Source organism: Penicillium maclennaniae, assembly GCF_028827695.1.
Source record: "Penicillium maclennaniae strain IBT 15551 chromosome Unknown utg000001l:1.0-3280838.0:1.0-3283122.0, whole genome shotgun sequence".
NCBI lineage: Eukaryota > Fungi > Ascomycota > Eurotiomycetes > Eurotiales > Aspergillaceae > Penicillium > Penicillium maclennaniae.
This window is the reverse complement of record NW_026623213.1, coordinates 2,579,265-2,592,918: the sequence shown is the minus strand read 5'-3', so window position 1 is coordinate 2,592,918 and position 13,654 is coordinate 2,579,265. Positions and strand designations below refer to the sequence as shown.

The 13,654-nt window shown below is 49.3% G+C and overlaps 7 protein-coding genes across 7 annotated transcripts; 3 read left to right on the top strand and 4 right to left on the bottom strand.

Moving 5' to 3' along the window:
- Positions 1–46: 46 nt before the first annotated feature.
- N7477_000982 (uncharacterized protein) lies at positions 47–545 on the top strand (the record flags this gene model as incomplete). Its single annotated transcript, XM_056962645.1, has 2 exons — positions 47–165; positions 227–545. The coding sequence occupies 2 exons, from the start codon at positions 47–49 to the stop codon at positions 543–545; spliced, it is 438 nt and encodes a 145-aa protein (XP_056827648.1).
- A 1,106-nt stretch (positions 546–1,651) lies between these two features.
- On the bottom strand, positions 1,652–2,560 carry N7477_000981 (uncharacterized protein; the record flags this gene model as incomplete). Its single annotated transcript, XM_056962644.1, has 1 exon — positions 1,652–2,560. The coding sequence occupies one exon, from the start codon at positions 2,558–2,560 to the stop codon at positions 1,652–1,654; it is 909 nt and encodes a 302-aa protein (XP_056827647.1).
- A 241-nt stretch (positions 2,561–2,801) lies between these two features.
- On the top strand, positions 2,802–2,981 carry N7477_000980 (uncharacterized protein; the record flags this gene model as incomplete). The annotated part of the gene is made up of 1 exon (XM_056962643.1): positions 2,802–2,981. One exon carries the CDS (start codon positions 2,802–2,804, stop codon positions 2,979–2,981), a length of 180 nt encoding a protein of 59 aa, XP_056827646.1.
- Positions 2,982–4,204: 1,223 nt separating this feature from the next.
- N7477_000979 (uncharacterized protein) lies at positions 4,205–4,675 on the top strand (the record flags this gene model as incomplete). The annotated part of the gene is made up of 1 exon (XM_056962642.1): positions 4,205–4,675. The coding sequence occupies one exon, from the start codon at positions 4,205–4,207 to the stop codon at positions 4,673–4,675; it is 471 nt and encodes a 156-aa protein (XP_056827645.1).
- A 535-nt stretch (positions 4,676–5,210) lies between these two features.
- On the bottom strand, positions 5,211–6,392 carry N7477_000978 (uncharacterized protein; the record flags this gene model as incomplete). Its single annotated transcript, XM_056962641.1, has 1 exon — positions 5,211–6,392. One exon carries the CDS (start codon positions 6,390–6,392, stop codon positions 5,211–5,213), a length of 1,182 nt encoding a protein of 393 aa, XP_056827644.1.
- A 2,145-nt stretch (positions 6,393–8,537) lies between these two features.
- On the bottom strand, positions 8,538–9,477 carry N7477_000977 (SDR family NAD(P)-dependent oxidoreductase; the record flags this gene model as incomplete). The annotated part of the gene is made up of 2 exons (XM_056962640.1): positions 8,538–9,373; positions 9,426–9,477. The coding sequence occupies 2 exons, from the start codon at positions 9,475–9,477 to the stop codon at positions 8,538–8,540; spliced, it is 888 nt and encodes a 295-aa protein (XP_056827643.1).
- Positions 9,478–9,726: 249 nt separating this feature from the next.
- N7477_000976 (TIM-barrel enzyme family protein) lies at positions 9,727–10,678 on the bottom strand (the record flags this gene model as incomplete). The annotated part of the gene is made up of 3 exons (XM_056962639.1): positions 9,727–10,335; positions 10,384–10,529; positions 10,591–10,678. 3 exons carry the CDS (start codon positions 10,676–10,678, stop codon positions 9,727–9,729), a joined length of 843 nt encoding a protein of 280 aa, XP_056827642.1.
- Positions 10,679–13,654: the final 2,976 nt, after the last annotated feature.

Below are 13,654 nucleotides of genomic sequence, written 5' to 3'. Positions count from 1 at the left end.
GATTGGGGAAGATCACGAGATTAAAGAACCCCTTTATATATACGTGATGAACCGAATGCCAGCTATCTCTCATCCGAATTTCATCCTAGCCCGCACCGGTGATGTACCTGAAAACTTGCTCGAGTTCTCTCGCTGGCACCAAAATCTGGTGGCCGACAACGTGAAGTATGTGATTTATTTCTGTGTGATATAAATAAGATACCTGACTATATGTCTTACTATGTAGATTCTTTGCTCTATCTTGGGAAAGTCCTCAGGATGTTGATCAAACGTACCGCGAGAGCCTAAGCCATGAGTACGAACGAGAGCTGAATTTGTTACTTGATTCTCTTCCCATTCGATTCCATCCATTGATCAAGAAATCTTTAGACTTATTGTCGGCCATCTTCTCTCTTCCTATGGTGTTACTACATAATAATTTTGGTTCTTTCAGCATGCTGGTAGATGAAAACTCTTGTAATCTGCTCGGCGTTATTAATTGGACCGAAGCTGAGATTGCCCCATTTGGTATAAATCTCTACACTCATGATCGGTTGATAAAGTAAGATCCACTTGAAACATGGCTGGTCCAGGTATGATGACTATCGCCTCTTGGATGAGATAGCCTGGACTACATTTAGTCAAGGAACCGGGGTGAACAATGCATGAAACGATCAATACCGTCAAAACCGCAAGGATTGCTGTAGCACTGTTGTGGCTTGGCTTCAGAAGTCGTCTTCCGAATGAGCCAAAGCCTGTACCGATTTCTGATGATGATGAACGTGGAGCATATGGTATGCGTAATTTAGACGGGCTTTTGATTAACCCAGCTACGAAGTTTACGGACTTGGTATGATTTGATGAACTAGAGAGAAAAGAACATGTGAACATGACTAGGCAATTGGATACAAATCATGGCACTAAAGGAAACCGACCATAGCAAGAGCGGCTTTCAAGTCTATAGGCTCCCCTGCATTGAAGACTCTGTGATTGCCGGTGTTGATTTTCGCATGTGTTTTGTTTGATGCGCAAACACGTGGTTTGCCATCGGAAGTCTCGAATTTCCAGTCTGTAATGTGGGTCCGCACAGTGTTTTTCAAAGAAAGCAACTCCACCATGACAGTCCCTTCATCTAGAATAAGCTCCTCCATAAAACGATCTCTGCAGCCAAGAGCTTGTAGGCCAATGAAGGTGCGAGATTGTTGTTGAAAATATACGCGAGGAAACCATCAAGGAATCCAGGCCCCACGCTAGACTGATTCGGAAGAGGTCCATCTTGTAACTCGTACGCGCACAAGCCGTCCTGAGTTGAGGGCGAAAATATGCCCATAGATACGAGAAGGATCGATGGCGCTGATGGGTGATTCTTGTCCCATTTAGAAGAGTTATTCTCAAAAGTTGATCCCAAAAGGTAGAGATTTACTATGCGGGACGACAAAAAGGGGTGCAGCTGAGAAATGTGTGCACTAGGTGAAGGTGCAGCTTGCGAGCTTTGACTGCATATCATACATAGACCTTGACAATATCCGCTATTTCCCAGATCAGGGGCAGCGTCAACGTCGGCGTTGGACGGCCTTAGAGGTGGTAACTCCCTCCACTTCGTTTCTTCATCTCAATGAATCACAGACACAAAAATATATGTATTGTACTACGTTGCTCTGAAGCCAGCTTCTCATATTGGTGTTATCTTTCGGATGGTAATCCAATCCTGTACAGCCTTCAAGCCGCCGCTCTCGAGGTCCCGTGTCAGAAAGCGCGTTTTTCTGCGTAGCACCTTGGTGCCGTTGACACAGGAATGCTCGCCTACTTGTCGCTCAACAGCTGCACCTAAGACACGCTGGCCCTCGCTTGGCAAATTCAAGTCCTTATGAACGTCGCTAAGCGTCACAGCCTTTTCCAACGAAAGCTCAAGGCCATGTTCGATTTCAACGATACGGCGGCCGAGTGCGTAACTGACACCGGCGTCCCAGAGCATCTGTCTCGGGCAAGAGAGCTCTTTTACAAGTGACAGGGCCTCCAGCCGTAGACGAAGATAACGACACTTGAGGACGACGAAGTGTAAGATAGGACAGTGCGCCATCTCAAACATGAACCGGGCAATCTTTGTGGTAAATGCACCTCGGGAAGAGATTGCGCGTTTACCGAGCTCCACCAAACAGCAAAATTCGCTACGATGATTGTCGTAGATGATTTCCTCGCGTGCTAGACAGGTATTCACCCATATCTTGCAGACGAGCCAGCGCATCTCTAGAATGACGCGCATCAATTCATTCGTGCCGCAAGACTTAGGCTCGAACGAAAGGAGACCTCCCCGCCAGCCAGCCAATTCAGCATTCAGCAATTGCTGCTCCATGACGAATGCGGCCGGGATTGGTACAGCCGAGTCCCCGCTCAGGCGATACGCATCTGCAGCCCTCACAAGCGCCACAGTCCGGGACATAAGCCATTCCAGCGACCCCCGGGCGTGACTCAGGCTTTTAAAAGGGCTTCCTACTGCTTCAGGGGCAACGTGATTGACAATGGGAAAGTCAGTGATTGTGGCACTAAAGAAGAAGGGAAAAGTGCCCAGATGCCGAAACATGATGGTCAGTTCTGGGCTAGGATTCGAGAAGTTAAGCAGATTGATGCCGTGGCGGGCATGTGAGATGGCTGCCTCCGCATCGCCACGCAGGAACTCTATACAGACAAAGAGAAGACAAACGAGCAGCACCGTGTCGATATGTCCAGAAGCCGGCGCAAGAACATGTTTGATGGCTTGGTTGTAGTGGCGAATAATCAGTCTCGTAGCCACGCCCCAGAGAAAGCCAACGTATCTCACCAAAATGCTCGTAAATATTACTGACAGCCACAACGGCGTGCCTTACTGCTGGCTCGTGGAAGAGAACTCGGGCGACAACGCGGGTTCAAAGCGAGCCCTCCAACGAGCCGGAGATGACGGGGCCCACAATCTCGCGAAAGTATTCCAGACTACGCAGCTCGCCAGCGTCGGCTTCTGGGATTAAAGAGGGCCGCGGCTGCAGCGACAGCAGCTCTTCCCACGACCGAGAAACCGGAGGTGGCTCTCTATAACCGTCGCATCGCCTGCCAGTGCTGGTGCATCGCCAGCAATGGGGCCGGGTCTCGTCACACTTGATCTTGCGAGCTCCAAGACATCGACGGCAACTCAGCATAGGGGATCAGAAAGGCATGAGCCCGACCGCACATATACTTTATAGATAGTATAGCGCGAGTACACGTACTTGCAAGTAAGGCATCCTGTGCGGACCTTGGGGAGTCCTTTCCGAGGCATAGCCCGTGAAGGTTCTTTATCGAATTGGGTATAATATGGGCGTGTTTTCTGTGATCCGATATGATGTACCTTGTGATACTGAGGGCCTGTTTAAGCGTGGACATCAACGCCAGCGCCATTCAAAGGTCTGTCGGATACGGCTGCGGGGGCATCCCGTCTGATCGACGGTTGGAACGGGTGGGGTGGGGTGGGGTGCTAAGGGTGGGGCAAATGCGAGCGAGCAAATCATAAACCGGGCACAATCTCACGACACTGCAGCCTCGTTTGGGTAATCCGGGAGAAAAAAACCGGGCTTGTTCAACACACCTATCCTATAGCTTGGCCACCTACATTTGCACCTGTACTTTTCTAGCTTGTGGCAATTAGCTTGGCTCAAGTCTTATGAGGAGTTTCCTTCCTCTTCCAGACACTCTCTGGGTTTGGGGTATTCCTGATTTATAAAGAAGCGAGACGGACGAGATCTTTGAAGCCGGAGACTTCTCACCGTAGCATCACCATCCCAGTTTAGTCGGCCCTAAAGGCACTAAAAAGACCCAGATGCGAGCTTACGGTCCCATGATATCACTTTCTTTGTGAAGATTCCTTCGCTACCAGTGATATCAAAATAGGATACGTCTCAAGCGGAGCATCATGGAGTAATTGGTCTATGAATTCATACCTAATATCCACAGATCAACGAACATATGAAACATGACCTGAGAGGACGGAGGACGCCTTGAATGTCTCTCATAGGTACCTAGACCCATTCGTCTCTCGTCTCTCTGTGACGTAGGTTGCATAGTAAATGTGCAATTCTAGTATAAAGACTGAGGGTCTTTCGCTTTTGTTGAGTCTTTATCATTGAGCTTCTCGTTGAACCAGCAAGCCATTTACCACTTCACAGCTCAAAAAAAAAAAAAACCACAAACCGCAAGCACAAATCTCGAAAACAGCGACATGCCTTCAGCATCGTTAACTGCTCTGGTTGTCGCCATCGGATCTTGGGGTCTAGCTCGTGCGGACTGCATTGTGGTGTCAGATTGGACGAGTGGTCCCCAGTGCGTCACAGGCAATGGCGGAGATGTTACCTCTGACATCGTCTCGGCCCTCGCCACGTGCATGATAAACAACCCGCCTGGCAACGTCACTATCTCAGGAAACGGAGCAGTGCCGGACTTTGGGTCTGGTTTAAAGATCAATTGGTACCAAGACAACTTCGAGTTGTACATGATCAACACCCAGGAAGACGATGTCTGCGTCGATACTGCCAACGTTGCAACAATCGTCATTCGGAACTTTCAGGATGGCTGTCAGAATACCAACTGGTCTACCGGTGGAGAATGGGATGTCAAGCTGGGGGTTGCTCAGTGTGATGCGGTTTACGGGTGCACTGACGCTGTCTACGCACCAACCGATTGCTCATCGTAATCTTCCAGACCTTAGCAGGGTTTGCTAGGGCAGTTTGGAGATTTTATAATACCAAGGGTTGGTCTTGAGGGAGGTTTGACACTTATCTTGGGAGAAGGCTAGCTTTTTCTGCATATTGTCGCCACGGCGCGACCCTAGAAGCATTTCACGGACCAGACGTAAGATGAACTGCGGCGGTCAGATGACTGGATCGAAGTAAACGTATACAAGGAACCGATGAAGACCACCCACATTCGATCCAAATTTTGTTAAGTCATTGAGTCAGAATTCAAGATGATTCCATTTAGACCTTTTCCAACAAAGTGGCTGATCCGGCGAGCACTATTCCATGCAATTCTATACAGTCAGCCTATGGTAGCATGTGCCGATTCTAGACAATCGCAGTTTTCGAGAGTCATAAACGGTGTGATACCTTGGCTTCTCGCTATCCACAGAGATCTGTGGTGCAAATTTTCAAAGAAAGATCCAATACAGAGAAAATTAATATTTGTAATGATACATGGAAAACACTTCACGATATATGATAGGCATAATCCTATAGAGGAGCCTCGGTTCCCACATAATGACCACAATTTCCGTTTGCCAAATTGATAGTGGTCGGGTTACCATAGGTATAAACCGTGGCGTAATTAGACGTTGCCGAGCAAGTAGTTGTGGTAATCACGTAGCAGTAATTGGAACCACCCGAAACCGCCATAAAGTAAGAAAGGGCGCAATCAGAGGTCTGTATGCAGCTAACGCAGCAATCGTATGCAGTATCCGTGCTGCCCACGCTCATACCTTCTCCAGAGATTCTCGTAAATTGAACAACGTTGATGTATTTACCCGCGTAGGACCCATAGTCTGAGGTAAGAGGACTGGTCGCAATGTTGTTGGCAGCACAAGCTTCGTAGAAGGACGCAGTGGCTGTAGACACAACGGCGGTGGTGGTGGAAGTAACGGTGGTGGTCTCACCAGCAACAAGAGTGGTCTCCGTGATTGTGGAGGTAGTACTGTAGCTCAGCGTAGTTGACACGTCCGATGGAACAACCACTGAATTGCTTGTAATGGTGCTCGTCTCCGTGACTGTCGTAGAAGGGGTAGCAGCGGTCGTAGTGCTGGGTGATTCCGTGACTGTTGAGATAGATGTGGTCTTGAGGACAACCTTCTCATAGCACTCCACCTTCTGGGGATACTTGTACTCGTCCAGCCAAGGAGAGCAATTCTCATCCTCATCCAGAGACCGTTTGACAGCAGTAGGGGTGGCAAATGTGTCCACAATAGGAGTGAAGCCTGAAGAGGTGCTGATAGTGGAAATTGAGGTACTCGTGGACGAGATGGTGGTGTAGACAGTAACCGTGACAGGGTCATCAGTCAGGGTCACAGTCGCAGTGTCATACTCGGTCGAAGTCGTCGAGAAGGTGTCAGTGATGGTGTCAGCGGTGGAAGTGATCGTGGTAGTGTCATATTCTGTTGCTGTCGCGGTGGAAGTGCTGGGAGTCACCGTGACCGTGTCCTGGACGGTCGAATAGATCACGACCGGAGTATGATCATGAGCCACCCGTGTGACGGTTGTGGTCGGCACTGATTTCACCGAGTTCAATCCCAGCTCGGTTCGGCAGCTCACTGTGGGCACATGGGCTTGGCTGCTGCGCACTGGGGAGCTGGCCGCAGGCGTGCTGGCCGAAACCTGACCGAGCAAGAAGCTCGCAGCGAGGGCGAATCGGTGGATTGACATTTTGATCAGCATTCAAAAACTGAGATCGAGTTTCCCGAATGACAATCTGAAGTCTAGGAACGTAATGGATCCTGCTCGCTCTAAATACTCCGTGTGGTGCTGGGTGGAGCGTGGCGCCGGCTATTTTCACCACGGCAGTCGATTTCGATCTAAGGCCCTGGTGGCGTCAATAGTACCCCTGATGGCGGTCCTCTGGATCAGGGACCGAGTCTGTGAAGCCCGTATTTAGAATTTGGAGTCGGTGTTCGCCGAGTTGCATTCGCTGGCATCCCGAAGCGACTCTGTGTGTAGCTCTTTCACGGAGTCGCTCATTTCCACCCTTTGTTGTCAATCGCGATTTCTCGCCACGAGTCATTCATTTTGTAGTCGCATACCACTTGATCGTAACTAGAATGCCTGTTTACCCACTAGCTATGGCTGCTCGGTTATTTCATGCGGTACACATTTCAGAAGTGATCGTTGAACCCGGTCCAGATGGGCCATTGGCTGGTTCAAAAATGGACCCTCGCCGCGTTGCTCCTCTAGCATAGCGTCGAACTGATGGTCTCCGCTGATCCGGGGAACGGTCACTGTTACTTTTATTCCTAAAAGGATTTACAGTTGACCACTTCAATCGTTCTATTCACTTGGGCTGCCACAATTACAGCCTGCCCTGCAAGCACATCTGCCGTCATCACCATTACTGCCTGTCTTTCGCGTGTGACCCACAAGCTCCCAACTCGGAATCCGTGGCACAGACGCCCAGATCATAGGGAGGCAGAATCAATTGACAATACTGAGAAATAGAGCCCCCAACGCGCAAACATCTTTCATCTCGACTGCTGAAATGACAAATCAGTCTCTCGCTAAAAACAAGCCTTTGAACTCTACAGCCGGTGGGACCAGGGCAAGAGCTACCAAGCTCAGCTAGAGGCGCGCGCTTACCCAAATTGAGAGAAAAGAAGGTGTAGTGAAAAAAGTAACTTTCCATTTGCCCCGTGCGGCTGACGTCTTAAGACGCAGGGGAACTGCACAAGAGCACAAATTGCCGACCGTAATCTGAAAAATGAGATAATCTTACCCACTATGTGCTGGCATCCCCATGCATTATGGGCGGGCTTTCAATCACTTGGGCTGAACGTAAACCCTACCTGAAGTTGTGATTAACTTATGTAGCTTTGGTATGGGAAAGCCCAGAGAAGCCTGGAGAGATTCGAATCTCTTTTATACCTCGCTTCCTCGCTGTGAAGATCCTGAAGGTGACCTGGAAGATACTCTCTGATCTTACGTGTAAAGTGTCGAGACCGTTGTATCATTCATGTTCAGGGGGCGAGCAGACGGGCCACCTTATTCGGCAAGTGTCTTCATAAGTGTGAGTATCTCCGTAACGATGAACGATGTTTCGGACGTCTTGGGGTCTTTTATTGTATGCTTCGTGTCTATGGAATCTTGAGTTGTGTCGGCGTTAGGAATGAAGTCAATGACTAGACTTTATAGTCCTTGTTCGTCCTCTTTTTCTTCTTCTCTTTGGCCTTTTTTGTGACCGCCGTCTAAGTCTCCCACGTCAGATCCCTCCTCACCATCCTCGTTCCGTTTCCAAGCATGTAATGCACGTATTCAATTCTACCAAAAATACCTTAATTTTCCGCTGATTCCTCTTTTAAAACTTATCTCGGCCACAGCGCGTTAGGGACCTTGAGTGTCACGTGGAATTGCTTCTCGTCAGTCATATTCCCAACTACATCCAGCGTTGTCGCTAGCACATAAACCCAAGTTGACTCTCGAAGTTGTATCTTCTCATTGTCCATGGCGTCATTGCTGAAACTGCAAGTAGCCTCTGGATACCCGAAACACTTGACAGGGCATTCAAATGCGTCCGGGCATCTTCACTCAGTGGCTTTTGATCTGGGAAAATCATCAAACTTCATGCCGAGATCTTGTCCCTTACCCTTTGAGTCATTCGCCGCGCGCTTGGTGCATGCTTATGTCCCCGAACATCGCTCCTCTCATTTGTCGTCCTTTATTACTATCAATCTGCACATCCCGAATCGGTGACATTGTGCGCATTTCCACAAGACATACGACCTTCTTCTCCGTCAATTCAGGCTTTCCGATGAGTTGAATTTCTCTTAAATTGTATTTCTTAATGACAATGTGTCTGGCCAGTTACTGTCCCATCTTCATTCCCCCGTTTGCACAAACCACACTGCCGGTGGTCCAGATACCATCAGGGGTACACAGCATGCCGACAGTGCAAGCGACTTCGCTGGTAAATGCAGGTCTCCGGCCACCCATCTTCTCTTTAATCAAACGAACTTGCTCCTCGCTCAATCGACCCATAGTTTCCGGATCACTCTCCACCAACTTGCTCATGGGGGTATTGTCCTGGTATCCTTGAATATCACTCCAGAAAGCCTCACCTGCCTTGAAGTACATATCGCCAATGACAGGTCCGGGGTTGACAGCATTGACAGTCGCGCGGTCTGCCAATTCACGCGCCCATGTGCGAGTCATGGACTCAAGCGCAGCCTTGGTTCCACCATAGATTGACTGGCCGACGAAACCAAGCGAGGACGAGACACTGGAGGTGTTGACGATGCGGCCGCTGCGATCGGTGGGGAGGTAGGGGGCAACGGCTTGGGTGAGGAGTAGTGGAGCGAGGACGTTGATGGTGTACTGCCAATTGAAGTGCTCTGGGGCGATGGGCCCACGGGCGGCGTCATTCAAATTGCGGTCTCCCGCGACGCCGGCATTATTGATCAAGATGTCAATCTTCAGCTTGCCTGAAGAGCTGAATTTCTCTTTTGCGGCGTTGATGATCTCGTTCACGGCCTCCTCGGGCTTGCTCAGATCGGCCTGGACGGCTTCGCAACGAATGCCATGGGTCGAGGCGAGGGAGGCGCACAATTCTTCTGTGTGAGAGCGCGAGGACTCGGATGTGAAGTTGAGAAGTAGGGAGCAGCCCTTGGCGGCCAGATTGCAGGCAATCGCTTCACCGATTCCTGAAGCTATTGTGAGTGACGGCCTTATCGCAAGCGGGGAAGAAGACCCTACCCCGCGATCCACCTGTGACGATGCCAAATTTGCCTTCCAAGACGCGCGCCATGTTGAAAATAAAGATATTCTGGGTTGTCAATGAAAGCAAAGAGGTTGGGAAGACTATGCTACTTTGTACTCCAACACTCAATTCTCAATTTAGCCGACAGGCGACATCGGTGGAAGCTCCAACCCCACGTCTCCACATGCGCTGGAAATTTACCCGTTTAGGACGTGATGAGGGAAGACCGGTTAATTTCCATGATTTCCTCGAATGACTGAACTCTTAAAGACTCCTAGCTCCATCGCGCCCACTTTCCTACTGTAACCGCACCTTCAACCGCTTAAATTCCTCCGCATTCTCTTTGATCGCAATCTCCACTGGTAACCGCTCCATACTACTCGCCCCGAAGAACCCATGGACCCCGACCGTCCGCGATAACACAAACTCGGCGTCTGAGGGGCGCGCAATCGGTCCGCCATGGCATAGGACTAGAATGTCAGGGTTCACACCGGCCGCGGCATCGCGAATCTCCTGTACAAAGCCGACGCAGTCCTCCAAAGACCGACCGCTGAGGGCCCCGATCGAACCAGACGTCGTCAATCCAGCATGAGCGACAACGACGTCTGCTCCAGCACGAGCCATCTTGACCGCATCTTCTTGATTGAAGACGTACGGGGTCGTGACAAGCCCTTGCTGGTGCGCCTCGGCGATCATCTCCACCTCCCGATCATACCCCATGCCGGTCTCTTCAAGATTCGCCCGGAATTGACCATCGATCAGTCCGACCGTGGGGAAGTTCTGCACGCCCACGAAGCCGAGTTTCTTCAGCTCTTCGAGAAAAGCGGGCATCGAACGGAATGGGTCAGTGCCGCACACACCTGCGAGGACGGGCGTCTTCTCGACAATCGGAAGGACTTCGCTAGCCTGGATAGTGTTAGCTGAGTGTAGTCGTAAAAGTCAATATTGACACACCATTTCCACGACGACCTGATTTGCATCCGAGTATGGCATAAGTCCGGCAAGTGAACCCCGACCGGCCATGCGGAATCGACCAGAATTGTAGACCAGAATCAAGTCGCAACCGCCAGCCTCGACGGCCTTGGCAGAGAGTCCAATACCTATTGTAAAAATCAGAAATATTCAAAACTTTGGAATCAAACATGAAATGCGAAGTCTTACCGGCTCCAGCCCCGACAATGATGGAGCCATCGGCTACAGTCTTGCGTAGTCTTGCGAGGACTTCCTCTCTGGTTTTCGGGCGCGGCATCTTGTCTTTCGATGAGCCAGAGCGTAGAAGCCAATTACAAGTGAATTGAGTCTCTTGGAGTTGAAAAGCAATGTATACGAGTTTAGCTGGTGTTCCCTTAATTGAATCCGTTGCAGGTCGTGCTGGCTACCCCTCACTGCCCCACGAATTACCTCATTGTGCTTGTACCTGGCTACCGCAACGCAAACTGTTACCGTCTAGTACTTATTTCCAAGGTCGATCAAATATTTAGATTTTTTTAGTAGCTCGTTCTCTATTGTTTCTAGGCGATTATAGCATTCCTGTCTCAAATATGTTTTTTGGGTGATTGTCATAACGGTCAGATCCAAACATATAAATGAAGATTGCGCACCATGATTGGAAACTAAAGTTGGTTAAGCTCCTTAGCGACTCTCGTAATCTTACTCATAGAAGTCGCTTGACTCATTCAAACGTCTCTCAATTCCCTTTCAAAATAAATATCGGAAGGACGGACGTGGTCGTTGCCTGTTGACAAATGTCTATCTGGGAGTCGCCTCACTTCCCAACCACTGAAGTACATGTTCAGAGAGATGCGCGGAAAAATCGCACCTTGAATGTTAGAACAATAAAAATTTGAAAGCCAGGGGTGAGCAGTCTCAATTTAGAAGAGATCATCATCTCTATCTTGATTACAATTTTTTGAATGATCGAGAATGAGCCCTTTGATCTTTTCTAATATTATCCCCAAAGATTTGGTCCGCCAAGCCCCCAAAAATGAGGACGACCAATTGTTTACCATGCCAGAACACTCCATAAATGAGAGAGAGTTCCAGTGGCAGAGATTTGGAAGAGTCACAGAACCAAGAATAGTTCAACCATGAAACTACCATGAAACAAGGGTGCATCTCAAAGTGTGTGCATGACCCCTGGTTCCTTAAAAAAGACCAAACAGAGTGCCCGATTGATCATCGATCGGTGGTCTCCTGCAATAAAAGTGGTATGAAGATTGAAGACGGTATATTTCGAAGACCCCTGCCAAATTAAAGCGGACGTGTCATGATCGTCTAAAGGTCTTACCCTCTGGCAGCTATCATGGACATCTAGTTCTTTCGGTGGAGCGGGCACGGCTCATATTTCGAGACATTGAACCTTGCTCAAGCTCGTTACTCGAGATACCGTGTTTTTGAGCTATATTTGATCCTTCAGGTATTGGTGAATCGCGAGGGAAAGGTTTGATAGGAACGGCGCTTATGATTGGTAGGAAGGAGAAGGAATCGATTCGAGGTTGGAAGAGAGCTGCTGTCGAAGCTGGAAATTGTCAACTGTTTCAAAGCCAACTGAGATGTGTGAATTACATCGACACGATTGCTTTGTATGCATTGACATTGAAATGGTCATGAGTGAAACCTTGAAAGCTCGCTGAGATCTACAGAAAGAGAATTGAGCTCTCCCTGCTTGTTCTTCTCCTGGTCAGGCTGCCCATCCTCTTACCATTCTAATCTCTCAATCAATCATAGTGATGGCATCAATTAGATAATCAACTCCAGTCTGTCGACATGAGTGTGGCTTTCACAAAGAGGGCAAAACAAGTCCATGGCAAAGTCAGGATATGAGAGCCACAGAACTGCTTATTAGGATCGTCGGGAATTTCAAAGACTAAACTCAAAAGTCAATAAAATCTTCACTTCTCCTCCACCCAATCTTAGCTGCGCGAACCAACTCCCCTATCCCGGTGACACTTTTAAATTCTCAAGACTTAGCGAAAACAAGACCACGTAAGAACTTCGCCAGTGCCATCTTCGCCAATCCACTTAATATGCAGGGGCCAACCTATCAAGCAACCCAAGCAATCACCTAATTTCCCTCGTCTTGGCACTGAACCAATAGCTCAATCTACGTTCAGACAGCCCGCCCACCAACATGACGTTTCTGTTTACGCAGCTTAGAGCAAGAGCATTTTACTTAGATGGACATAAAGAGAACACTAGTCTCGTTCGTGGATGAGGCCGCGTTTATATGAGTCCCAGCTCCATTCATGTTTGTTCTGACCCATCGGAAACCTATTTCCTTGATGTATGGGGGTCGTATGCCTTCAATACACAAACCCTTCCGAGTTCCGTGATGGATACATTAAGAGACTGACAGGGCTCCGATGTCGTTAGTAAATGCTCAGCCACTTGCTGTATGTCACGTCTTTGTAAATGGCTGAGGAGTACTCGTCACCGATGACTCGTTTACCCTGCCACACCCGACGCCCCCCCACCTCCCTACCCGAGCCCCAGCCGGACCCTACCTGCATCCGACTCAGTGAGGATGGAGTTTGGCGTGCGCTGATAACAATAGTGGGCGGAAGAAGATGGAGCTAGGTTGAAGCTTAGCCAGTGAGGGCCAAAGAGCTCGTTCGATTTGTAACCGTTCAGGAAACAGACTCCGCACCAGCCAGGCAAGCAGTAGGTTTCTAGAAACCGGTCCCCAGAGAATTGAAGAAGCGAGTAGAGATTAGGAGTCACCGCTGCCTGGAACTCTTGTGGTTGTCACTCCTGCAAAATTACACCCATGGTGTCATATCTGGGTTGTGGGATAAGCCACGTAGAATCTGCATCGTGACATCCGCCACACGAACCTAGATGTAGGGACGACGTACGTGTTCGCCAATAGTCCCCATACACTGGACCCGTCAATCCAAGCGAGAGTCAGGGCGCAAGTACTGATACGTTAGTGACTGAACGGATCTCGGACGGGGAAACTTTCCCACCGCAGGGTGCAAGTAGGGTCCCCAGGTCTAGAAGCCCGCGGTAAGTAATTACGCAATTACCTCATCCCCTTTCCCCATACACCGATTAGTACGGTGTCGACCCAGGATCGAAGACAGTCACAGCTCCGGGCCATTCTTGATTAAATTTGGTTTTACCCCATTGGAAATCAAGCATTGAACAGGGATGGTGCTATTTACAGAACTCAGACCGGGTCTCCGCTTCACTCCGTACTATCAGCGCACACTGTTCGCAAACTATC